The sequence below is a fragment of the Polypterus senegalus genome, chromosome 12 (assembly GCF_016835505.1).
Source record: "Polypterus senegalus isolate Bchr_013 chromosome 12, ASM1683550v1, whole genome shotgun sequence".
NCBI lineage: Eukaryota > Metazoa > Chordata > Cladistia > Polypteriformes > Polypteridae > Polypterus > Polypterus senegalus.
Genome location: NC_053165.1, coordinates 51,517,838 through 51,543,049, shown reverse-complemented (window position 1 = coordinate 51,543,049; position 25,212 = coordinate 51,517,838). Strand labels below are relative to the sequence as shown.

General features: G+C 38.3%; 1 protein-coding gene across 49 annotated transcripts in view; it reads left to right on the top strand.

The window, feature by feature from the left end:
- Positions 1–25,212, top strand: part of LOC120540417 (inter-alpha-trypsin inhibitor heavy chain H3-like) — a 95,133-nt gene that overhangs the window by 32,784 nt on the left and 37,137 nt on the right. For 28 of the 49 annotated variants that reach the window (XM_039771202.1, XM_039771173.1, XM_039771181.1 and 25 more), the window contains exons 12-18: positions 800–985; positions 3,852–3,991; positions 7,996–8,171; positions 10,626–10,712; positions 15,497–15,532; positions 19,654–19,677; positions 21,203–21,226. In XM_039771202.1, the coding sequence (XP_039627136.1) occupies positions 800–985; positions 3,852–3,991; positions 7,996–8,171; positions 10,626–10,712; positions 15,497–15,532; positions 19,654–19,677; positions 21,203–21,226 (673 nt within the window). The remainder of the gene's footprint in view (positions 1–799; positions 986–3,851; positions 3,992–7,995; positions 8,172–10,625; positions 10,713–15,496; positions 15,533–19,653; positions 19,678–21,202; positions 21,227–25,212) is intronic. The other 21 variants (XM_039771207.1, XM_039771203.1, XM_039771204.1 and 18 more) reach the window with 3 other exon arrangements.

Below are 25,212 nucleotides of genomic sequence, written 5' to 3'. Positions count from 1 at the left end.
AGATTTATAAATAAAGAATCCTACTTCGTGGAAATTCATTTATCTGTCTGGAGCGGATTAACCGTGATAAATGAGGGTTTACTATATAACTGTGCGGAGAATATTTATAAACAGTGTGGAGAGTTTCTAAGGGCTTAAAATATATAAAAATAACCATACAAACGTATGGTTTCTCCTTCGCGGATTTTCACCTATCGCGGGGGGTTCTGGAACGCAACCCCCGCGATCGAGGAGGGATTACTGTATTCTGAACATAATTAGGGTTAGTCTCACTTTAAAATGGCTGTGCAGCCTTATTTTCAAGTAAACTGGTTTCTAAAACCAGTGCTGCAAAGTTCCTTATTGTAAGGAAGTAAATCTCTTTACTCAGTCTGCATTTGTTTTACTGAATGTCTAGAGTGTCTAATAGCCAGCAGTAGCGGGAATTAAATATCATTTACAAATGTGTGTATAAATGAGGAATTTAAACATAGAAGGAAAAGGTTCAGAGTAAACTAACTGAAGCCTCTCTTAAAAGCACACAAGAAAACAACAAATACAGTTTTAATGAACATGAGGCATACTGTATGGAGAAAATGCATTTTTTCAGCAATCATTTTTGATGTTTGGTAGAATGCTTTACATCAGTGACTAGTATGAAAGGTACTATATAACAAATATTGATAACACATTAGAGATTATTATAGACAGTGTGACACACCAACACTTGGCAGAGGTTGTGAAATGTTTACTGTTCTGTGTATCAAGATGTACAAAAATGAGATGGTGTTGATTGCTGTACCGTCCTTTCTTCTTTCAGAACTTTTACGAAGAAGTGGCCAGCCCTTTGCTCACGGATGTGGAGTTGCAGTATCTTGATAATGAAGTTAACAGTGTAACACAATCCAAGTTCAAATTTTTTTACAATGGATCAGAAATTATAGTGGCTGGACAAATCACTGATAATAATCTGGATTTTCTGACAACTGACATCAAAGCTGAGTCTGTAAGTTTTCAGAGAAATTCTCAATTCAGTCATCTTTGGTTAATTATTTAATTGCTTTCAGAAACATTATATTTAAAATAAAACAAAACAAAACAAGAAATTTAAAAGTAAGGTGCTACAAGTACAGGAATTATAGAAATATGGAAAATCTACTATAAAGGCAATTATGTGAAAGATATGGCTGAGGGGCTATCACTGTTACACTTAATTTCAACGTGTTTTTATGTGAATCAGAATTAATAAGGAAAATTTAAGTGGTAAAAGATAGTATCATGAGAAAGCAGGATGAATAATGGTGGTGGCAATCCAATCAACTTGGAGGATGTAGCAAAGCCCCAGACATACCTACCAAAGACATTGTCTCAGGTTCATATAAAGTCATGTTATTTATTTGACAGAGTACACTTGCAAGCTTCCTCTAGTCAGCCCACCCCAGGACAATAGGAGGCAATACAATCTAGCACATTGCTTCCCCTTCTCCTTGGCAAGCTTTTTCCACCTCCTTCAGGACTACCAACTCTGCAGATGAGGCAGACCTGGCAATATTTTTGGTTTGACAGCACTGCACTCTTGAAGCAATTCCATATCAGGCAAAGAAACCATTAAGCAGAAACCTAGCTGCTCATTAGCTCACCTCCTTCAAAGAACACAACGTCCTTGATTGACAGAAATTCAAATCAAAGCAAGTAAAAGGGCAGGCAGGCCGTTCTTCTATGCTGAAATCAATGGTGGCCTTTCTTAAATATTAACTCCTTCAGTGTCTAAGACTAACTGAAACCTTTACTGTATCAACATGCACCAGGATATAATGTTTATTTTCATATATGCTCATGATTGTTTTTGAATACTAGGGGGCTCTACCTCCTGCTCGCTTCACTCGCGAACCCCTGGGTGGGTGCTACGCGCTAGCAACTTTGTGTCTCTGCCACTCGCGTACGGTAAAGCAGATGTACAATTGAAACAGACTGTTATTTTCATGTGATTTGTTACATATAAATAATAGACCTAACTGTTTTACATTACAGCGAGTAATTAACCATAGTAAAATGTAATAAATTGAAAGAAAATTTGTTTCATATTGCGATAGAGGTATTCGTTGTGTTATACATTTTCGTTCTGTTTGGCTTTGAAATTAACACGCAAATACATTTTAAGCTTACACTTTTACTGTAAAACTTCAGTAAAAACAATATTTGGAATTAACTTTTTGTCAATATCGCATTGAATTTTGATTCCGTGTTTTGGAGTTATATCGTGACAATGCAACATATAACTGCCCATGAGTGAATATCGTTTCTTTCTCACTAATAAATAAACCATCTTTTTTGAATGTTTGTCCCTGTGATTTATTAATTGTCATGGCAAAAGCTATTCTAACAGGAAACTGTAAATGTTGTAATACGAATGGCATATCAAGATCTTTGGTGTCTAATGTTATCCGTGGAATATGTATTACATTACCTTTCTTGTCGCCTGTTAAAATTGTCAGAAAATGTCAGAATTGTTCGATCAATTTTGAATACAACTAATCTTGTCCTATTGCATAGCCCATCACTCAGATATAAATTACGCAATAACATTAGGATACATCCTCCTTTCAACAGTAATTCAGCTGGTGGAAGACCGGACAGTGTTAAAGTTTGTAGATATTCTACGGGATATTGTAAGTTGATGTTTTCATCTTCCACATGATCACCACCATCTGTTTCAGCATAGTCTATTGATACGCATTTTAACCAATTTGTCGTGTAACCGATCAACAATTTTTGTATTAATTCATTGTACTTCATCGTTTCTCGGTGCTAGGATTGCCTGTGTACTCATTTCTTCTGTTGATAACCCATCAATAAGATTTGGACATAATAAGTCTTCTTTTATTGGGAACTTAAAGTGAGGAAAATGTAAAAATTTATAAGAGCTGAGAGCGCAGGAACTGTGTTTGACAAAAGTATTAACACCAATGAGAGGTGAGAGGACTGTGGGCGTGGTTGAATATGGTTGAGAGCAGGGCTGGACTTGGAAAAAAATCTCTTGGCGATAGTCTCGTCTCTTGTATAATTGAGAGATATTTAAGAATATACTTTTCTATAATAGCTTTCCACAGAAGTACATAGATAAGAGACTTGAGATTAAATGAAAGGAGATTTGTGGAAAGATGTTACTTAATGGAATCCAGACAGTAAGTGTTCATATCGAAAACTGATCTACAGAATGAATGCTCTTCTACTGGCACTTAAAGGGACAGTGCACTGCAATTATATGCTTCCAATCAAAAAAAAGAGCAATGCAATATTTATAGTGACAGGCAACTCAAGTGAATATATTGCGCCCATATTCTGCGCATGTAGAAAAACCTCTGATCTTAGTCATGTAATGATGTTGTCACTGATCGACTGACCCATGTGTAGGAAATGCAGAAAACAGAAGGTAAGGGCACAATGTTATATTTTCAACTGATTTGCTGTGTCTTTTTCGTGTGTTTTATAGAACTGACATTTTTTAGTTATTCATTTTTTTAAAGATTTCGATCTAAATGCCTTGCAAAGCTGTTTCTAACATTCAGTTCATGAAACACTGAATACGAGCAAATATTAATTGATGGCTAACATATATGGAATATGTAACAGGACTAATAAATTACACCAAAACATTTTTACCTGAAAAAAACACATGTTGCACGTTTTAGAAATCTAGAGATCAGTTTTCACCTAGCTCTGTGCTTTCTTACTTTTAAACTTGTTTCTTTATAGCATTGTCATAAAGCAGAGGTTTTCCAGAACAACATGCATGGCAGGCAACATGGTCAGGGTATTCAACTCCCATTTATATGGCAATTGACACTGACCGCAGATTTCTATCCCCACAGGTGGAGAGCGCTTTGATTATAACCACCAAATCCCCCATTGCCAACAAGGATACAATCAGCGAAAAGCAGGAGTACATTTTTGGAGATTACATTGAACGTCTGTGGGCCTACCTGACCATTCAGCAAAAACTCTCAAAAGCGTAAGAAACGTTTTACTGGTTCATGTCCTTGTCAAGATTACTTAATGGACATAGTCAGCTATAAAAGTATAATCCACTTCATCTAAAGTCCTTCAACACCAATTTTTCACATGGTAGTGTGTTTGTGAACCACCCTGGTCCCTCTCCCTTTGCCTGAATTCAGCTCAATTGTCTGACATAGGGGAGTGGGAATTTAGTGTGATTAAGCAACTGAGTGGGTGGGGAGGGGTTCCGTGAGATCACCAGAGCTTCAGAGTGTTAGATGAATCAAGCACAATCAGTTCTTTTCGTCCTTGGCGGATTGATCACGATCATAAGGACGGAGGATTGTGAGTTCGTCCAGGATCAGCAGCAATTCACCTGCAATGCTGCTACTGTGAATCAAGCCTGATCGTTGGAGCGTTGTGGGTTTTGGTGGGGGTGGTTTGTTGTATCCGAGTTTTGGGATGGTCATTGTTTTGTTCATCCCACCTGCAATGCTGCTACGGCCCCCCGGTTGGGAAGTGCTGGTATAGAAAATTGTTTTCCGTTGTTATTTTTTAATAGTGCTGCATCTCTCCAAAAAAAGAAATTTGTATTTTTGTAGGGCCAAAGAATAGGCCGTATCTACACAACATTCAACAGTATATTCTTACGATTATGAATTCTACCTTAACAAATACAGAAAAGGTATATGGATAGGCTGCTATCTCTAGAGATGACAGCTTGGAGTTGCTGTTTGATGTCAGCACTGAGTGTAAATGTGCACCTGTTTCAGCAGAGATGTTCACTAAAAGGCGGCACAGGTCCAGTATCCTAGGTTCAAATCCTATGCTATCTGCGTGGAGCTGGCATGTTCTTTCAGGCCATTATGGTTTATCTCTGGATACTTCAGTTCTGTTGGCAGTTGAAGCTGCTGCCAAATGTGGATGTAATTAACTAGGTTTACATCTAGATTAGCTTTTACCTTGAGCCCAGAGATGCTAGTGTAGTTTATGCCACCTCAAAAACCTGACCTGTACCAAGCCACTTTTAGATTTTGCTTTTAAAGGTAAAGTATAACAGTGCGATATGTCCACTTCCTAATCCATAATTGGTGTTTTAGCACTCTACTTTTTGAAAACCTAGCCCTGAATCTAGGAGGGCAGAGAACACTGATGGGCATTGTGGACAACTGTTTCAATATAATTGTCATTTAGATAAGATTATAACTGTTAGATTTCATTCTGTGATGGGCACTAAGGTGGGTTTCATTTGATGGCCCAGATATTATGCACTTCTGCCTAATTTTCAGGTCCACTTTACTCTTGGGCTACTTAATCAGAAGATAATTCTTGATTTTAATTAGATTTCATTGCTAGTTTGACGTCTTGTTTTTATTTATGAATTTAAAAACTGCTAGATATATGAAAATTAGCAAGCATTCTAGTGATAAGTTGATTCATTTGTGTAGATTATCCCTAGTAATTTAGTATTTGCCCCGATTTCTCAATTCTTATGTCAGTGTTATGTGGTGACTTCAGTATAACACATAAAAAGTGAGGCCTAAAAGTGATGATAAAATGAAAATGTGCTTCGGGCTATCTGTTGTATTGGTGACTGCTTTCATATCCGTCTTTTATTTCTCCTTGGAGGCCTACAACACCTATTTGAATTGCTTTTCACAATTCAAGTACTGGTTTGTAAAGGTGATTCTGTTTATGATCTGCAGGAGTCTCCAGGGTGGAATAAAACACAGGTGTGGTCAAGCAGGGAAGAAATCAGTGTCCATATTACTCTATGAAAGGGTAAAAAGAACTAAAATAAGTTTCCCATCTAACTAGTAGTATTAGTTAAAGAACAATAATTCATCAAACTTTTATAAATAAGTAAGACCTTGGAAAGGATTTCATTTATTGCATTAAGGAATCATGAATGGTACACATAGAGCAATTGTTCGTGTATGTCTAGGATTGAAAGATCAGAGGCTGGGCATCTGAAATCGGGGGGCTTAAGCCATTGGAGCCCACCACCTCCCAACACACACTGTCCATTTCTAAACCCGTCTTCTGTTTATATCAGTCAGGGCAGTTGCACCTTTCCCACATTATTAATTAATTCAAACACCGCTTTGCTGCAGGTTGATGACGTTGGTTATTTACAATAATACCCTGCAGATAATATTGTTTAATCAATTTAGTCTCGCATACACTTACATAATTGCTTTCCCCTTCCATTTATATCCAGAGAATGGACTTTTATGTCCTCTATTTGTTATGAAATCTAAAGCAGCAGGAAAAGGGTGTTGCCATGTGAGTTGTTTGCATGGGTGCTCTGCATGGCATTTGACTTGCTTCCATAGGACATCCGAGTGGCTTTCAGATGAGTTAAAGAAGAAAACATATACTAGTTAGTGAAGTGACTTTTTTTGGTTACCACAGTGAGTCAATTGTTAGGAATGACCTAGAAAATTATTATATAAGCTGTGCAAGCTTGTGCTGTAAAAAGCCCGGGTTCCTAGTAACTATTGAAATCGGCAGAAAAAAAATTGAAATGCAGAGTCGGCGGTTTTGTTGTGCTGACGTGCTCGCCTCCATTGTCTATCAGCAGCTAAATGAGTTTCTCTTTCCTCTCCAGTTTCGTTTTGCTGATGTGCTTATTTCGCTTGGATATTAGCAGCTAAATGTGTTTCTCTTTCCTCGACGGTTTTGTTTAGCGGATGTGCTCACCCCCTTGTCTATCAGCGGCTAAGCGAGTTTCTTTTTCCTCTCCAGTTTCGTTTTGCTGATGTGCTCATTTCGCTTGGATATTAGCAGCTAAACGTGTTTCTCTTTCCTCGCCGGTTTCGTTTAGCGGATGTGCTCACCCCTTGTCTATCAGCGGCTAAGCGAGTTGTGCCTCGCTTGTGTTTTAGCAGCTAAGCAAGTTTGTCTTCCCTTGGCGGTTTCACTTTGGCGACGGAGTTGCTTTATTTCAGCTTCATGCTGTAGATTCACACTTGTTTCTTCTTCTGACTCGTTAACTTGGGGCCGCCTTGCTGGCTTTATGAGCTTCATGCTGCAGCCTCGCACTTCTGGGTCGGACAGACAGACACATACAGTTCCACGCGTAGATGTTTATATATAAGATAGAAGATTACATTAGGGTAAAACTGAAACAGTAAGCTAATACCTAGTTGCAGTCACACAGAACATTTGTCCATTTTAAGGAGGACAAGTTTGCAAATTTTCCAGTGCCTTTCAATTAAAAATTTTGAAATTGTGAAGTGCACATCTCTTTTAGATATCTGAACGAAAATTGTCTCAACAAATTTTGTGGAAGAATACATGTGCCACATCTCAAAAGATGGGCCCATGGGATAGAGAGTTGTTTCAAGTGGACAGACAGGCAATCAGACAGACGGAAATGGGCTTTCGCAATCGGTGCATCACACATTATATTTGAATGCACCTAAAAATGATTTGGTCTAGTTACACCTCAGAATGATTTTTGTCCTCAATATAACATTTTCTGAGTCACATAATCATTTCTGAGTCGCAGTGTGGTCAACATCTACCATTGCAGCCTCAAGGGCAGGGCAGGATTCACGTGTGTACAGCGCAGCAGTCAATCACATGGCCCATCACAGCCCAGTGCATTGGATTTCTGAGACAGCATCCCTTATCACTTGCCACCCTTCTGAGCAGGGATATTTAAAATATTTGAAAACTACATGGGCCATGTACTTGGCAGCTTTAAGAAGACCACTAACACCGCTAGCTGATCATAAATCAAGGTAGCACGTGCTGTTTAACATTTGGTAAAAGATTTGAATTTCTTTCAGAGGTTTGACAGCTTCAGTAAATATCAGCTAACTTTCCAAGGCACAATTAATAGGCTGTACTAGCAGTATTTAAGGAATAATGGCTCCTCAAGAAAGGGAAATCTAAAGAGCTCTAAGGACATTAAATAAAATGTAATGCCCTCTATTTAAGGCATGAAATTGCTGTTTTATTTCAAAAGAACATGTCCATCTTGTTAAGTGTCTTTGTGCCGTCTAATTGCAGAGTCACTGCCAGCAAGGAAGATAAGAAAACACTTGAGGAAGAAGCCCTAAAACTTTCCCTTTCATACAACTTTGTGACTCCACTGACCTCAATGGTGGTGACAAAGCCCGAAGATGAAAGAAGAAATCAAAGTTTGGTGGCTGACAAACCTCAGGAGGGAGAGGCTCATGAAGACGGTAATCTTTTTTATCTCTAGAGCGTTATCTCTAGAGTTGTGTGAGTTATGTGTTAGTCTTTACAAACTTATCATTTCACTATTTGCTTGTATTATTTTAAATATCAGTACTAAAGTTAAATATTAGAGAAGCTGCATCTGTTGTCCTGGCTGGTTCCTGATAGTCACATTATTTCAGTGACTAAAATCCAGACACCCGTGTATAGAGCATAAACCAGCTCTTTAATTTTTTCTTTAAATCTTTGTGTGGCTCACAGTATATCATAGTCATGTTTTATGCACATCTGTATTTGTCTTCCTCTGCTTACATTTTAGCAATTTTGATATCATATGGCAATGCCATCATTTCAGAAAATCACAGTTTTGCTATAAAGCATGCGGTGTACCTTTCAGTGTGCCTCGTGTGTCACTCTCTATTTAAGAGTTTTGTTTTCATTAGCTTGATGTATAAACTATCCTTTGTATAAGGAACAGCAAACTCAAAGTGTATCAAAAATGTAGCATTTGTAGCCTGAAAGGCACCCTTGAGCCACCCACAGACCCAAAGAAGACCCATGCATGCCAAGAAATGTAAGGATAAGAACGATTCTACTATATGGTGAGGATAACTGAATGGGGAGAACATACCATATAATGATTGGGATAATAGTAAAAGACACAATATGACCCTAGCCATGAACTACTGTTAGGTGTCCCCAGGAAATTTTTTTCTGGAGTCCTAAACATCACATAGAAGCCCTAAGCTCCCTTTGATGACCCCAGGAGCTCCTACATTCTCAAACTTGACCACTTTTTCAAAGGCCACCAAAGCATCACCATTGAAGCTCAAGTGGACAGAACCATAAGGTACATAACCCAAAATGATCATCCTCTATAGTTTGACTTTCATTCTTTAAATTTCAATTTGGTTTTGTTATGATCTAGCAGAACTGGGACTGCTGTGAATACTTTTAATTGAAGGACTGGGAGATGAATGTGTAAATGTAGTGAAGCTGAGTCAAACTCAAAACCAAGACGGCAGTTTAGAAGAGTGCCGTCAATTTTGAATTTCTTCTTCTTCTTTATGTTTATGGTGATTTTGAATTTCTTTATAATATTTTGTCCACAAACTTGCCCCTATGATGACACTCTGCGTGACTTTTGACACTCTTTCAATTAGTTGCCACTATGATGCCGTCCAGAGATAAACCGGATGGCTTTGCAATAATGTAAATTAAAACAAATAGGAATCCAGTAAAAGATACATAGAAAATATTATAATTGTTAAGTTCTCAGACATTCAAAATAAAAAAAAGACCAAATCCAGAAAAAAATAATAAAGCTTAACAAGTATTAACAAGTATCCTTATATAAACTTAACAAAGAAATTATGAATACAAGCCTATTGGCTGTGTGAAAATGCCATTTTACCTTCTCGCCTTTAGTGCCTAAAAAAGTATTCACCCCATTTTTACATTTTATTATTATACAAGATTGATTCACATTGGGTTGATTTTGTCTTTTTTGACATTTGTTAACTGAAAAAAGATCTCTGCAAAGTGACCTTAACTAATTACAAATATAAAACAATACATAGTTTTTGGCATAAGTATTCGTCTCCTTCATATCAGTATTTAGTAGATGCAATGTTGGCAGCCATGATAGCCTTGAGTCTGTAAACACAGGGGTGCCTCTCTTTCTCAGCTTTGCACATCTGGAAACTGCCACTTTTCCCCTTTTCCCTTTGTCAGACTGCTCAAGCTTTGTCAGGTATTGTGGGAATCGTGAATGAACAACCTTTGTCAAGTTGAGACCTGGACTCTGTCTTGGCCACTGTCATTTACATTGTTTTTATTTTTAGTCATTCCTGTGTAGCTTTGACTTTTTACATGAGGTTGTTGTTTTGCTGGAAAACAAATCTTCTTCCAAGGCACAAGTTTCTTGAGGTCTGCATCAGGTTTTCCTCCAGGATTTCACGGTATTTTGCTGCAATGATTTCACCTTCTACCTTCACAAGCCTTCCAGGACCTAACTGCAGAGAAGTGTCCTGACAGCATGATGCTGCCACCACCATGCTTCATGGTGAGGGTGGTGTGTTTCTGATAACGTGCAGTGTTTGGATTACGCCAAACATGGTGTTTAGTCTGATTACCTAAAAAGGTCAATCTTGCTCTCATCAGACCACAGAACCTTCTTCCAGGTGACTTTAGAGTCTCACTCTGTAAGTGATGTCATAAAGCTGTGAGCGGTGAAGCACTCTGAGACACTGTTACTTGTAGCTCCTTCAGAGTTCTCAAAGGTCTCTTGGTGGCCTCCTTCACTGTTGCACAATCAGCTGTGCCGTCCCCTTTCCATTTATTAATGATTGATTTAGCTGAACTCCAAGGGATAATCAGTGGCAGGGACATTTTCTTGTCTCCATCCTCTGGCTATATTACAACATATTGTAAACGCTTTTCTTTTTTTTTTTTTGCAGAACGTGATTTTTCCTCTCACCGAATTGTTGGCAGTCATCGAACTTCGGGTTTACCTATGGGTCTCCCAGGTCTAAGTGGCCCTTCAGGTATAGTAAAAATGTTGCTCTCAATTGCATTACTAAACTGGATACTTGTAAATGAAATAGACAGTAACATATTTTAATTCTCAAAGCAATATACAACTGATAATCTCAATTGTCTTTCATGTACAGATCTTTTATGGTTTATAAGTGATTTAAAATGCAGGCAAAATAATATATTTTTACCTTTTCATTAGTGGCAATAAAATGTATTTCATTCAGAAATGCAAAAAAAAAAATCAGCACAAAAATGTCGAAAATGCAGTTTATCAAAACCTGACTCATAAATGATCTTTTAATACAGTAAAGTACAAGCAAGAAACATTCAAAGATCTAACAAGCTGCCTACAAAAAGTGTCTTTACCATCGTCACTAATGGCAGAATTTTTTAACAACTGCAAAACATCTGTTTTGAGAAAAGCACACATTCATCTCTTGCACTTGTTCATGTTCTCAGTTTTACCAGTGAATCCTGTAACAACTGAATGGTGTCATGCAGTCTGTAAAGCTTCTATCAAATAATATTAGTGACTTTGTGAAGTATTACCTCTGAGGTTTATTGGCTGAAAAGGCCTCAGCACTTGTTTTCTCTTAATAGCTTAACCAATGTGACTTACTTGCTAAATTCATATCACGATAACTGCAAGCTATTTCACAGGACTGCACAGCAAGAGAAATCAGAAGTGATTATTCGCTACAAAATAAATTTAAATTAAATAAGTAATAATTTTTAGGGGTTGTATGGTTGCATGTAGATTATTGTTGCTGTGTCCTGGTTTCAAATCTTCTTCCTTTTGCTGCATGTTCTACTCATGTCTACTGGCTTTTTCCCCACATCCACAGGGACATTTACTTTTGGTTGATTGGTGACTCTGAAATGGCCTCTTATGGGTATGTGCATTAGCAGGGTCTGCAATAGACTGGCCAGGGTGGTTCCTGCCTTGCACCAGTTGCTCACACGATAGGCTCTGGCCCCCTTTGACCCTAGTTTGAATTAAATGGGTTCAACAACGCTATGTTATGTTCATGCAGGGTCCTCAGCTTCCTTGTAATATCCCAGGTTCTCCTCCTCTAAACAGTGAGGGGTTCGTGCTGTTAGCAGACTCCATGTGTTCATGCTGGCTTATGGACAGTACATTCTTTATTAGTCCTTGTGTTTCTCCAATATGTTTACGATTAGGACCATTCTCTGCTTCTTCTGGATTATTTGAAAGGCTTGATGTTTAGAGATTAAAATCCGACAATCAGTAGGTAAAACCTGGAGGTTCTTCAGTTCTGCAGTACTGTCTTTTACTGTCAGTTATATTTGTAAAATGTCATTCAGGATTGGAAGAATCTAGAAGTTTCAGTTCTTATACACTTCCTCAGATGCACTTTGACTTATTATCAGTGATGTAACCTAAGGACTTTTGGGTGTCTCAGGTCTTTCATTATGAAGCACTACAGCCCAGGTGACCCAGCCTAGATTGACCAGGCCTCCGCTCCTTTCCAAGGAGAATTTACATTCTGCAGTTCAACCCTCCAGATCCACAGCCATCTTGAGGCCTTTTCAGCTGCCTTTGTGATGTTTCTTATGGGTCTTTGTCCTGTGCTATCCCTCTGGTGCCCAATTAGCAGAAAGGCCTGCAGAGGGAATTGGGCACAAACCCCTTCATCTTATTTCAATGAACATGCACTGTGCTTTCCATCCCAGTCTGCGGCACTCAAGAACCAAGTCTGCATATTTGGCGCTTTTTTGCTTATTGGCCTCCTCCATTTGATCTTCCCAAGGGACAGTCAATTCCTGCGTAACCACATGCTTTGATGCATCTCACACCAGAACAATGGCATCCTTTGGAGCAAATGCTTTCATTTGATAAGGCACTGCATCGCCTCTGTGAAAACAGAGAGGCCACAACCTCAGTAGAGGTGACCTATGAGCCTACTGGGAGAACCTGGGGACTGGCAGCTTAATTTTCCAGAAAACAATGCAGTGACCACCCTCAGGCCAGGCAACAATCACAAGTAAGAATTTCACTGTTTTCTGTGCAAGGCGTAATCATGACTCAAACATCAAAGGTCAAACTGTACACATGAGAATGGTCTCTTCTAGTTTGGTTTATCTCCTGTGTTGCAATGCATTATGGCATTCTGATCTCCCCAAAATATATATGTTTGGATGGTAAGAGAACATCAGAGTCCCTGGAGGAAATTTGTTATTTCCATTTGTTAATCTCTTGTATGTTCTCTATTTTCTATTATCTGACATTGTGTATTTATTCCTCAATTTCTTGTAGGCCCTCATTACCCTGCAGTTCAGAGTTATGGAAGTAAAAACACTAATTAAATTAATCTTCCTAAAGATAGAATGTATTAAATAACTTACAAGGTTAACCTTAGTAGGTTTTAGCTTACAAGCAAAGGTGACTACTAATCAAAATAAAGAAAATTGTAATCTGTTTGTTTGTTTGAAAATCACAGAAAAAATGGCAGTATCGTGAAATTTTGCATGTGCGCTTTGGAGAGAGGGGTTGTAAATGGAGGGGAGCAATCCAAAACATAGCCCAAATGCAGGGACTACAATTCCCATCATGCAGCAGCATAGCATTGATTTCTGATGGGAGAACACCGTTATCAATGCACATAAAGTTTTGTACCCGCCAAAGTGGGAGCTTATCTAAAAAAATTTCTTCTCAACTAATTTGGGTAGCAATTTCATTGTCTCTCTGGATTACAGATTTGTCTAACAGTACATTATTTTGTCTCATTGTGAGTTGTGCTTAGCCATATTGAATTTCCAAAAGAGAGTTTTTTCCTGTTTATTTTTATCTAGACCCTTTTTCAAGAAATATAAATGATGTTGTTTAACCCTAAAGGAGCAATGTTCCTTTCTTTCAACTGCCCAGTGACGTAGCTAGAGTTTGCCCGCTTGGGGTGGGGCGCGGCGCGGCTTCAATTTGCCACTCTCCAACATATCTAAATATGTTAACCTATTTAAATGGAGAATTAAAATGATGTATAGAGAAAAATTAAGATACATTTTTCATCTATTTATTCATATATTGAGAAACTGCAATAATTTTTCACATATAATAAGTACAGAAGCACTGATTAGCCGTGTTCGTATTATTAGTTTGATATAATTGTGCTGCAAAAACCAGAAGCAGTGTAGTGCACAAGTGATAGGTGGGGATATTTTCTGCACACAGCAAGAACGCATTCAGATTGATAATGAAACAAAATTATTAGTAGTATTGTCCTAGAAGTTATTATCAGTGTAATGTTTCTGTTTGTTATGGCCTCATAAATTTCAACTGCTGTGTCTGATGTTGTCACAGAAGTACAGTCTGAAAATTATTTTTGAAGCATTTGTGGACACAAATCAATGAATTTTACCTTTTATCATTCATGAGTGATATTTTTCTGAACCCTGCCACTTACACACAAATTGTACTGAACTTTTTGGCCAATAATGCCACCCCCAAAAATGTGTTGCCCGCCCCTAGCTACACCACTGCAACTGCCAATAAACTTTCCAAACTCAAAAACACTCCTTTTAGTGAGTATTGCAATTCCGAAATCACATGTGAAACAAAGTTTAGCCTCAGTTTTGTGCATTGAAAAGGTCAACAACTGTGCTCTCCAGTACATATCCATTTGTGATGCCAATACGTTTTAATCAAGTTTGAGTTAATTTTTAAAACTTTAGCGACTACCACCACTGGCGCTCTCTCCTGTAATGAGAAAAAGACCTGCGGCGGCGATGTCTGCGAATCACAAACCCTCCCAGCCACCCCAAGAATGTGTTTATTCAGTGAGCCATCCATCCTAGTATTGTGGGATTAAACATCTACTCATAAAAATCCCCGTAACCCTGGAAAATACAAAGAAGTAGCGCTCATGGTTTCAACACAGAAAAGAGTTGCCACATTTATAGAATCCAATCATATACAAAAAGATCAAATTCTTGACTCATGAGAGCAGATCAATTGATAAATAACTAATGTACAGTAGATGATGGATGGGACACTACCATTTCAGCCAGTATTCATGGAAGGGTCATCATTTAAAAATCACATGAATAATTTCCTTTCTTACCTTAAACCCTTTAAACAAATATACCTCAATAATTTAGATATTCAAAGATAAGCAACCTTTGTGTGTGTATTAGTTTTTCTATTTAGACTTCCTGGTGCTTGACCTTTGCTTTCAATTTAATTTCCTTAATATGATTGTTGGGTTTAGATTTGTGTAGAGATGAAATATAGAACTCATTTTTAGCTTTGATGTGCTCAAGTTAAGTTGCTCACCTATCCTGGAGCAAGGCTGCTCAGTTTCTACAACAGTATTTTGATGATTTCTTTTAACTTTTGTAAAGTTTTAAAGTTTTTGGATTCATCATTTGATTCACATTTTTTCCAATACTCTTTCTTTTCATTTCCCACAATGGCCTTTGTATCACCAATAGTTATGAAATGTTAAAAAAGCCCACAACATTCACAGTCTCAATAGAAAAGCTTTTTTTTTTTTTTGCTAAAACTGTATTGTGTACGTTATTTAAGGTCAACTTTATATTTGAATGAATGATTTTTTTAACATTTTATTGTTTTGTTTTTTTTAAATCAAATAGCATTCCATACAAGCAGGTCAAGTTTAACAAAACTAGGTTTGGAACAAATCAATCCCCACCCATGAGAAAGAGAGCTAGGCCAGCGGAGTAAAACTTTAATAATAGTAAAAATATGTAAATAAATAAATGAATAAAAATAAATAGAATATTTGAATTAATTTGAATTTTCTGTTCTTTTTAGGACATGTACCTTCAAGATCAAACGTTCACAGTTATGGTAAATATGGAATTTTCTTCTCATATGTTCAGCCAACTTTCTACTGTGCACTGTACCATTGTAAATGTTTACAATTACCGCAAAACATTTCACTAAATATAAAAGCTGAGTGTCAGAAATTAGTAACAATGCAGTCACTGTTGTTGGAAACTGATAAACTCCCGAAGTCAAAAATGTTAAAACTTCAGGAAAGGTAATCTGATTGTATTTAAATTTTTCCAGGTGTAAAATTGAAAAATAAAAGAAAATCAGGTGAATTACCCTGTTTTTAAATACTTTAATTATCACGTAAATAGAAGTAAGCAAAATGATGTCTCCAGCCAAATAGTCTTCTTCCTTTGGAATGAGTGACAGCCAACTGTTAGCAGCCATTCCAGTGAATTCAAAGAGCTACCAGTCTTCTGTCTCTCTCTGTCTGTCTTGTTACTGGTTTATCACTTATATGCTTTCGTGGATATTGAGTTTTTTGGTTTCATACTCAATTAAGAATCTTTAATTTTTAAACATTTGTGCTTTATAACTTTTATTTAGGATTATTTCTTGAAGTTTGCCACAGAAATTGTAACTTTTAATAATTTACGGGGCTCGCCAGACTTAAAAAATAAATAAATAAATAAATAAATAAATAAATAAAGTAACAGATTCTTGCGTGCCTATTGCAAAAATTTGCCTACCACCAAACTTGAGTTACTGGCTTCATAGCCTGCATTGGCCAAAATGGACCAAAGTGAACAAAAAAAAAATCAAGTGAAACCGTAAAAATCCTTCATGAATAATAACTAAATGAAGGTCCTTCAATATTAAAATTAACAACATATTCAATCAAGAGGAAAAACCAAAATCACAAGGTGTTCAGCAGGATATGCCAAAAGGGCAAACCTGGAAAAAAAAAAAACTAGCCTGTGCTCTAGAGTTTCATCCATCTATCCATCCATTATCCAACCCGCTATATCCCAACTACAGGGCCATAGGGATCTGCTGGAGCCAATCCCAGCCAACACAGGGCGCAAGACGGGAACAAACCCTTGGCAGTACGCCATCCCACCGCTGGGCACACACACACCCACCAAGCACACACAAGGGGCAATTTAGGATCGCCAATACGCCTAACCTGCATGTCTGTGGGAGGAAACTGGAGTACCCGGAGGAAACCCACGCAGACACGGGGAGAACTCCAGAGTTTCAAAATACCAAAAAACAAAGCCAAAGTCCATAAACCAACGATCAAAAGTTTAAGGCAAAATACAGAGACAAAAATGCAATAACCACATGGAGAGTTTAACAAACATAATCAAAAACCAATACCTCACTGCTGGTGGTGGAGATTTACAATCTTGTATGGCCCTGGGCAAAGTGTTATCCAATAATGTAGGAGAGAAAAAAGAAGAAGAATTAGGCATTAACTCCAACCCTTGGCTTGGGGTGGAATTACAACTAGATGGGCCCTCAAGTTGTCTCCCAATCGCACGTGTTTGACACTACCCTCACTGACTACATTACGTAATATTTGTTTGAGTGTCTGATTAAATTGCTCAACTACACCATCAGTCTGAACATGGTATTTAGATGATTTATGTGGAGTTACTCTGCAATTTCCCTGAATGTGTCCAAGGTAAAAGGCATCTTTTGATCGATGAGGACTTTTTTTGCGCATTGGCTTATCTCAAAGGGATAGCCACAGGATATTGTGTAAAATAATCGGGAATGACCAAAATGTATCTTGTGCTGAGGACTAAAATGGACCTATGATGTGTATTTCTATCAACTTGAAAGGTACTGTATATCTCGGAGAGGCTTCAGTACAAGAGGAGCTTGGCCCTTCCTAGGAATTTGTCGTAAATTGTTATTCTGGGTGTGAGGCACAAAAATGACAAACTTCCTAACTTATCCTGGGCCAATCAAACCAGAGGTTTGTCGGACCCAAGATGGTTACCTAAGAAGTGGGCGTGAACCAACTCTCATACCTGCAGCCGGTAGGCTTTTGGGACTAGCAACAGCAACCATACCTTTCCCTCATGTTCGGCAACACGATATAACAAGTCATTTTTTACTATGAAATGTGGCCCCTGGGGAATAGGATGTGTGGTACATTGCTGGCCTATCAAAACTACTGCATATTTTGCAAATTTCAGGGAATCACCATTTCACTGTTCCTATTTAAATGAATTTGACAAATGCCTCAACTAAAAGTATAATTCAAAAAGTGTGCCCAGAGTGACCTCCCTGGCCTGCAGCACCATAGCGACATCATCTGTGTGCAAATTCGGCACGTCTCTCACCTTCCATGGGGTAGATGCCTCTGTATTTCTTTGAGCCGGGATAGTAAATGTTGTGGGGCAAGTACTCCCCATCCATTGCAAGGCCCATCTTCACCACAAGTGAGTGTTTTGCTTTTCTGCTTTTATGATAGGACCAGTCCTGCCCAAGTATGACAGGATGGGGGGGGCGGAAGAATTCTGCATCACAGCAACTGTGAAGGTGCAAGTTTCCCCATGAAACATAATCACACAAGTGGTAGATCTGTTACTGTGTATACAAGTTAGACTGGTTCTTCCAGAGCCCCACTGTTGCAGAAGCACACACTGGTGAACAACAAAGGAAATCGGTGCAGTGACTTTATAGTCATTTACCACCACCGTACCTGAACATGGAGATTAAAGAAGGTTTACAAAAGTACCATACCTCTCTCTCTGGGCCCAGCTGCAGTCCATAGGTTTGTCTAACTGAAGGCAGCTGGAAATGATGTGCCTCATCTCCCTGCACTTGAAACAGCAGAGGCAAAGTGGGGTTCTCTCCTTAGGCTGGGTGGTAGGATCTATGTCGTGCTGGCTAGACTCATTTCTTTGGCCATGATCCAATCAAGGTTTACAACTGTTCTGAACTGTCAGCTTGCATGACCAGCTGGAGATTTTCGATGGTCTCACTCAGAGAGTTAATATTTTTCCACTCTTGTCTACTAGACAAGTTACTTCCTGGTTTCAGCTAACGCCTGTGCTTACCCCATAGTTCATAAACGTGCTAGCACACTGGTTGCTCTGGACCAAAATGCCACTTGAAGCACTGTTCAGCCTGCAGGTCCACAGTCACACCATAGCATGTGAGGATCTCTGATTTCATCCAATCGTAATCCGTGGCTACCCACTCAATGAGATTATAATAAGCCTTCTGAGCTTCACCTGACAGGAAAAGAGCCATTATAGTCCTTGCATTTTCAGTGATGTCTTACCACGATTCACTCAAAAATGAGGAGATATGTCTCAGCGTTATTCTTGGGATGAAGGGGTAACAACACCTGGGAGGGGTCCAATGCTCTTTCTTCACTGAACACAAGAATCTACCACCTGATTTCTCAGGAAATCTTAGCACTATTTCTAATTCAGTAACTTTTCACTACAGTCGCATAACCAGAAATGAATGTAAAAGGGGAAAAAAGAGGTATTACAGAAAGACTGAAAAAACGGCGAAGACTGGAACCTCCCTTACCATCATCCTATAATGGGAAACTTTCATTCTCTCCAAAACAAAATGGATGAACCTCAAGCATGTGAATGCTTTCAGGTGTGTACGTTATGGCATTTACAGAAACCTGGCTAAATGGAAATGATTTGGATGACCACTTGGATTTGGTGCACCAATTAATTTGGACAGAGACTTAGTTATTACGGGTAAGTCACATGGCAGAGGCATCTGCCTTTTTATAAGTAAACAATGGTGAAAAATGGTGATGGTCAGAGAAAAGGTGTGCACGAAGAATGTGGAACTTCTGTCTGTCTTGTTGCGCCCCATTTATTTGTTCAAAGAGTTACCACAAATTTCCATTATGATCGTGTATATTCACCCAAGGGCAGCAGAAAGCAAAGTTTCTTTAAATAAAGTTAAAAGTCTCAATAAGTATGTTGGAAAGCCCTGAATGATGTTTTAGTTTACAAGATGCTGCAAATAGGATCTTTATTTATTTCATTAAGTTAGTGAGGTGGCAATAACGGTTTCGACTGCAAACTGTGTCACTTTAGAAGAGAAAAAGCAAAGATAACTGGATAGGCCTGTGCTGCCACATTACTTCTCCTAAATCACAGGGAAAGTTGTAACAAGAAAGGTGTTCTACATTTTTTTCCTTCCAGGAGCTAAAGTACTGCTAAAGACACGTAAGTGATCTTGTCTCTTTTCTTTTATACTGGTTAATATTACAGTAGTTGTTTTTTTAAGAACTTCCATGTGTTTTGTTTGTTTGGGTTAAGGAAGGTACAAAGTATTTGGAAAGGTTAAGATATGGAGCTGGCTTTCGAAGCTGTTGACATGTTTTCTTTGTAATGATTCTCAGTTTGTTGTTGCTTCCCTGTACCTTCTGGTGTGAGATTTGTTCACCTAATGACTCCTGCACCTTCTGTTTTTTTCCAAGTTGACCTTCGTTCACTCGACATTGCACTGTATCCCTCTCTGGGGTGTTGTTTCTTTACCGTGGACCTCCAGCATACTCCTTTTGGCTCTCTTTGTACTCACGTCTTGGATGTTATAACAAGTACTATAACAAGTGCTACTGGTGTCATCTCTATCTTCTTTTAACCTGCACTTCCAGGAGTCTTATTTGGTTGCTCCATTATCCATTTCAGTATAGTTTTTTCAAGGAGTTGTTTAATTAATCAGTAAGCTTCACTGTGTTATCTTTTAATCTTCAGGATGTGGTAGGCAGTCTATGGGCTCCTGTTGCTAAGTGCTGTCACTCTGTCCTACTCTGACGAGTCCCAGTTAGTCCTGTTACTGTCTAACTAGACTGACATTGCCTGACTTTTCACCTAACCGCAATGGGGTAATCAGTCTGTCAATTAGTGCTTAATAGCAACTACTATGATATTTAAAACATTTAGCTAAACTATGGATGATTCTTACAGGAATAAAATAAAATATTTGGACATGAGCGTGAGTAGGCTTGCACCCTAGAAACCAAGTTACCTGAACTATTCTATAACATTTCAGTAATTATTTACTGCTCTGACGCTGCTCTTTCTGATCATAAAATTACGATTAGGATAACAATTGACGAGAAGAGTTCATAAGTACTGTACATACTCGCGAATAAGCTCTCCCACAGTTAAGTCGGGACTTGATTTTACTGTATAATTTCTGGTATTTTATAATGTTGGTCATATAAGTCAAATGCAGAAACTCACACTATTGGTCCAAGAGATTATGATATGCTAATGCCCAACTGAGAGTGTAACCATGGAACGCACAGCCTTTATTTTTTTATGTAGTGTGCCTACATGATCACATGGTAATACCCGAACTATTCCAAAGCAATGCTTGCACTGATTTGTGTTTTTTGTGTCTCACACCCTCATCCCTTAAATACGATGGAGCGTTCAATCAGTTTTAAATTAAACATCATTGAAGTAGCAAAAGAAATTGGTAACTGTGTGGCTGCAACAAAATTTGATGTGTCTAAGAAACTGATGCGAGATTAGAGTAGCCAAGAAGATGTTAAAAAAAAATTAAGAGTCGTATTTTTGAACGGACGTGTAAGTTGGGGTCTGATTTTATGATCAATTTTTCGGGTTTCAAGAACTTACTTCAGTTTAAAAGTAAAAAAGCAGAAATCACCAGACAGATTATGGCAACATTATGGCCCATTCCAAGTCTCAAGGAAGTTTGTTTTGTATTTTTTTATCACAGGTAATAGAAGGCCGCTAAACTCACGTAAGTGATCTTGTCTTTTTTTTTCCTACTGGTTAACATTACAGTAGATGCTTATTAAGACTTTTGATGTAAATTGCGACAAGTGAGGTATAAATGACTTGGAAAAAGTTGAGAGAGACAGAAAGGAAGTACTACCTAGCATTACCTTCTAGCTATTTTAGAAACTAGAGGGCTCTGCCCCCTGCTCGCTTCGATTGGCAACCCCCGGGCAGGCGCTATGCGCTAGCCACTGCGGATCTGCCGCTCGCTTATGGGGAAGTGGATGTACAGTTTAACTCTTTGAGGGCTGAATGTTTTTTTCAAAAAACAGTTTCTGAAAAGCAATGGTTTCACACAGAAATCAACATTAAATGTCTGTTGCTGCCAAGAATGTGAGGCAGACTTGCTGCCAGGCTGTCCTTGCATGGCTGGGGCGGCAGCCGCAGCAGCGGTCACAGTCGCAGTGCACTGCAATCTGGTTTCTACCTCTTACCATTGTTAAGTGGCAGTCTTCTTGGTAAACATTGCCATAGGCGTGTCAGTTACATGTTTAGTTAGGGACCAGTCAGCTGAAGCTGGAACCTCACATTCGTTTTCGATCACTTGTATCAAAATCGGAGTCCGGCAAGTCATAGTCCAGTTCAGAGATAATAGGTAAAACTTTGTCCATGGAGTATTTTGCTTTACGCATTCACTTTGATCTCTCACCATTATGTCAGTGCCATTTTTGCTCTTGTTTGCACCTTACTACTCACACGAGTACAGAAAATATCGGTCAAACCAATGAAGATAACTTTCCTTCTAGCAATGAGAGTCTAACTAAAACATAACGGTTTGTTTTGGCACAGTTTACAGTTGATTACCATTGTCAACTCCTCCTTTTGACAAAAGTCAACATCAGCCCTAAAAGAGTTAAACAGTTTATTTTCATGAGAATTCTTAGATATGCATAATAGAACTAACTACTTTACATTACAGCGAGTAATTAACCATTTAAAAAAATAGTAAAAACGTAATAAATTGAAAGGAAATTATGTTTCATGTTGTGTTAGAGGTATTCGTTGTGTTATACGTTTTCGTTCTGTTTGGCTTTGAAATTAACATGCAAATACTTTTTAAACATACACTTTTACTGTAAAACTTCAGTAAAAACAATTTTTTGAATGAACTTTTCACCAATATCACATAGAATTTTGATTCTCTGTTTGGACTTGCCTGTACATCGTGACAACGCAATGTATAACTGCCCGTGAGTGAATATTGTTTCTTTCTCTTGAATAAATAAACCAACTTTTTTGAATGTTTGTCCCTGTGATATGTTAATTGTCAAAGCAAAAGCTATTCTTACGGAACACTGTAAACATTTTAATATGAATGACATATCAAGATCTCCTTTGGTGTCTAATGTTATCCACTGAAGATATACTACATTACCTTTTTTGTCACCTGTTAAAATTTTACATGTCAGAATTTATCAACTAGTTTTGAATACAACTAATCTTGTCCTATTGCATAGCCCATCACACATACAGTTCGGTCCATAAATATTTGGACAGAGACCACTTTTTTCTAATTTTGGTTCTGTACATTACCACAATGAATTTTAAATGAAACAACTCAGATGCAGTTGAAGTGCAGACTTTCAGCTTTAATTCAGTGGGTTGAACAACAAGATTGCACAAAAATGTGAGGCAACTAAAGCATTTTTTTAATACAATCCCTTTATTTCAGGGGCTCAAAAGTAATTGGACAAATTAAATAACTGGAAATAAAATGTTCATTTCTAATACTTGGTTGAAAACCCTTTGCTGGCAATGACAGCCTGAAGTCTTGAACTCATGGACATCACCAGATGCTGGGTTACCTCCTTTTTAATGCTCTGCCAGGCCTTAACTGCAGCGGCTTTCAGTTGCTGTTTGTTTGTGGACCTTTCTGTCTGAAGTTTAGTCTTCAACAAGTGAAATGTATGCTCAATTGGGTTAAGATCAGGTGACTGACTTGGCCATTCAAGAATTTTCCACTTCTTTGCTTTAATAAACTCCTGGGTTGCTTTGGCTGTATGTTTTGGGTCATTGTCCATCTGTATCATGAAACGCCGCCCAGTCAATTTGACTGCATTTAGCTGGATTTGAGCAGACAGTATGTCTCTGAAAACCTCAGAATTCATTTGGCTGCTTCTGTCCTGTGTCACATCATCAATAAACACTAGTGTCCCAGTGCCACTGGCAGCCATGCACGCCCGAGCCATCACACTGCCTCCACCGTGTTTTACAGATGATGCGGTATGCTTTGGATAATGAGCTGTTCCATGCCTTCTCCATACTTTTTTTCTTGCCATCATTCTGGTAGAGGTTGATCTTGGTTTCATCTGTCAGAAGAATGTTTTTCCAGAACTGTGCTGGCTTTTTTAGATGTTCTTTAGCAAAGTCCAATCTAGCCTTTCTATTCTTGAGGGTTATGAGTGGCTTGTACCTTGCAGTGCACCCTCTGTATTTACTTTCATGCAGTCTTCTCTTTATGGTAGACCAGGATATCGATACGCCTACATCCTGGAGAGTGCTGCTCACTTGGTTGGCTGTTGTGAACGGGTTTCTTTTCACCATGGAAATGATTCTGCTATCATCCACCACTGTTGTCTTCCATGGACGTCCAGGTCTTTTTGCGTTGCTGAGTTCACAAGTGCTTGCTTTCTTTCTCAGGATGTACCAAACTGTAGATTTTGCCACTCGTAATATTGTAGCAATTTCTCAGATGGTTTTTTTCTGTTTTTGCAGCTTAAGGATGGCTTCTTTCACCTGTATGGAGAGCTCCTTTGACTGCATGTTGTCTGTTCACAGCAAAATCTTCCACATGCAAGCACCACACCTCAAATCAACTCCAGGCCTTTTATCTGCTTAATTGATAAGACATAACGACGGACTTGAACACACCTGCCCATGAAATACCTTTGAGTCAATCGTCCAATTACTTTTGAGCCCCTGAAATGAAGGGATTGTGTTAAAAAAATGCTTTAGTTGCCTCACATTTTTATGCAATCGTTTTTTTTCACCCCACTGAATTAAAGCTGAAAGTCTGCACTTCAACTGCATCTCAGTTGTTTCATTTAAAATTCATTGTGGTAATGTACAGAACCAAAATTAGAAAAAAGTCATTTCTGTCCAAATATTTTTGGACCGAACTGTATATAAATTACACAATAACATTACGATACATCCTTCTTTCAACAGTAATTCGGCCGGTTGAAGACCAAATGGTGTTAACGGTTGTAGATATTCTTTGTGATATTGTAAATTGATGTTTTCATCTTCCGCACCATCACCACCAACTGTTTCAGCATAGTCGCATAGTCTATTGATACGCATTTGGTCCAAGAGATTATGATATGCTAATGCCCACCTAAGAGAGTAACCACGGAACACACCGCCTTTATTTTTTTATGTAGTGTGCCTACATGACCACATGGTAATACCCGAACTATTCTACAGCAATACTTGCACTGATTTGTGTTTTTTGTGCCTCACACCCTCATACACCTTTATCATAAGAGCATCCCTTAAATACGATGGAGCATTCAATCAGAAGAAAATATGAAGCTGGTTTTAAATTAAACATCCTTGAAATAGCAAAAGAAATTGGTAACTGCGTTGCTGCAACAAAATTTGATGTGTCTAAGAAACTGATGCGAGATTGGAGTAGCCAAGAAGATGTTAAAAAAAAAAAAATTAAGTGTCGTATTTTTGAAAGGACATGTAAGTTGGGGTCTGATTTTATGATCAATTTTTCGGGTTTCAAGACACAGCTTATACGTGAGTATATACGGTAATTGCAGAATGACGGTATTTGAGATATCAGTGTTTTCGGTATCAGGGACCCTAAAACATTGATATCCGTGTAAAGATCCATCAGAAAGTCAACATTTTTTGACGAATCTAAAATGTTTGCTGCTCCCCCATAGACAACATGTTATTTTGGGCGCAAAGCAAAAATAAAAAGTCTTTCTCAAGGAC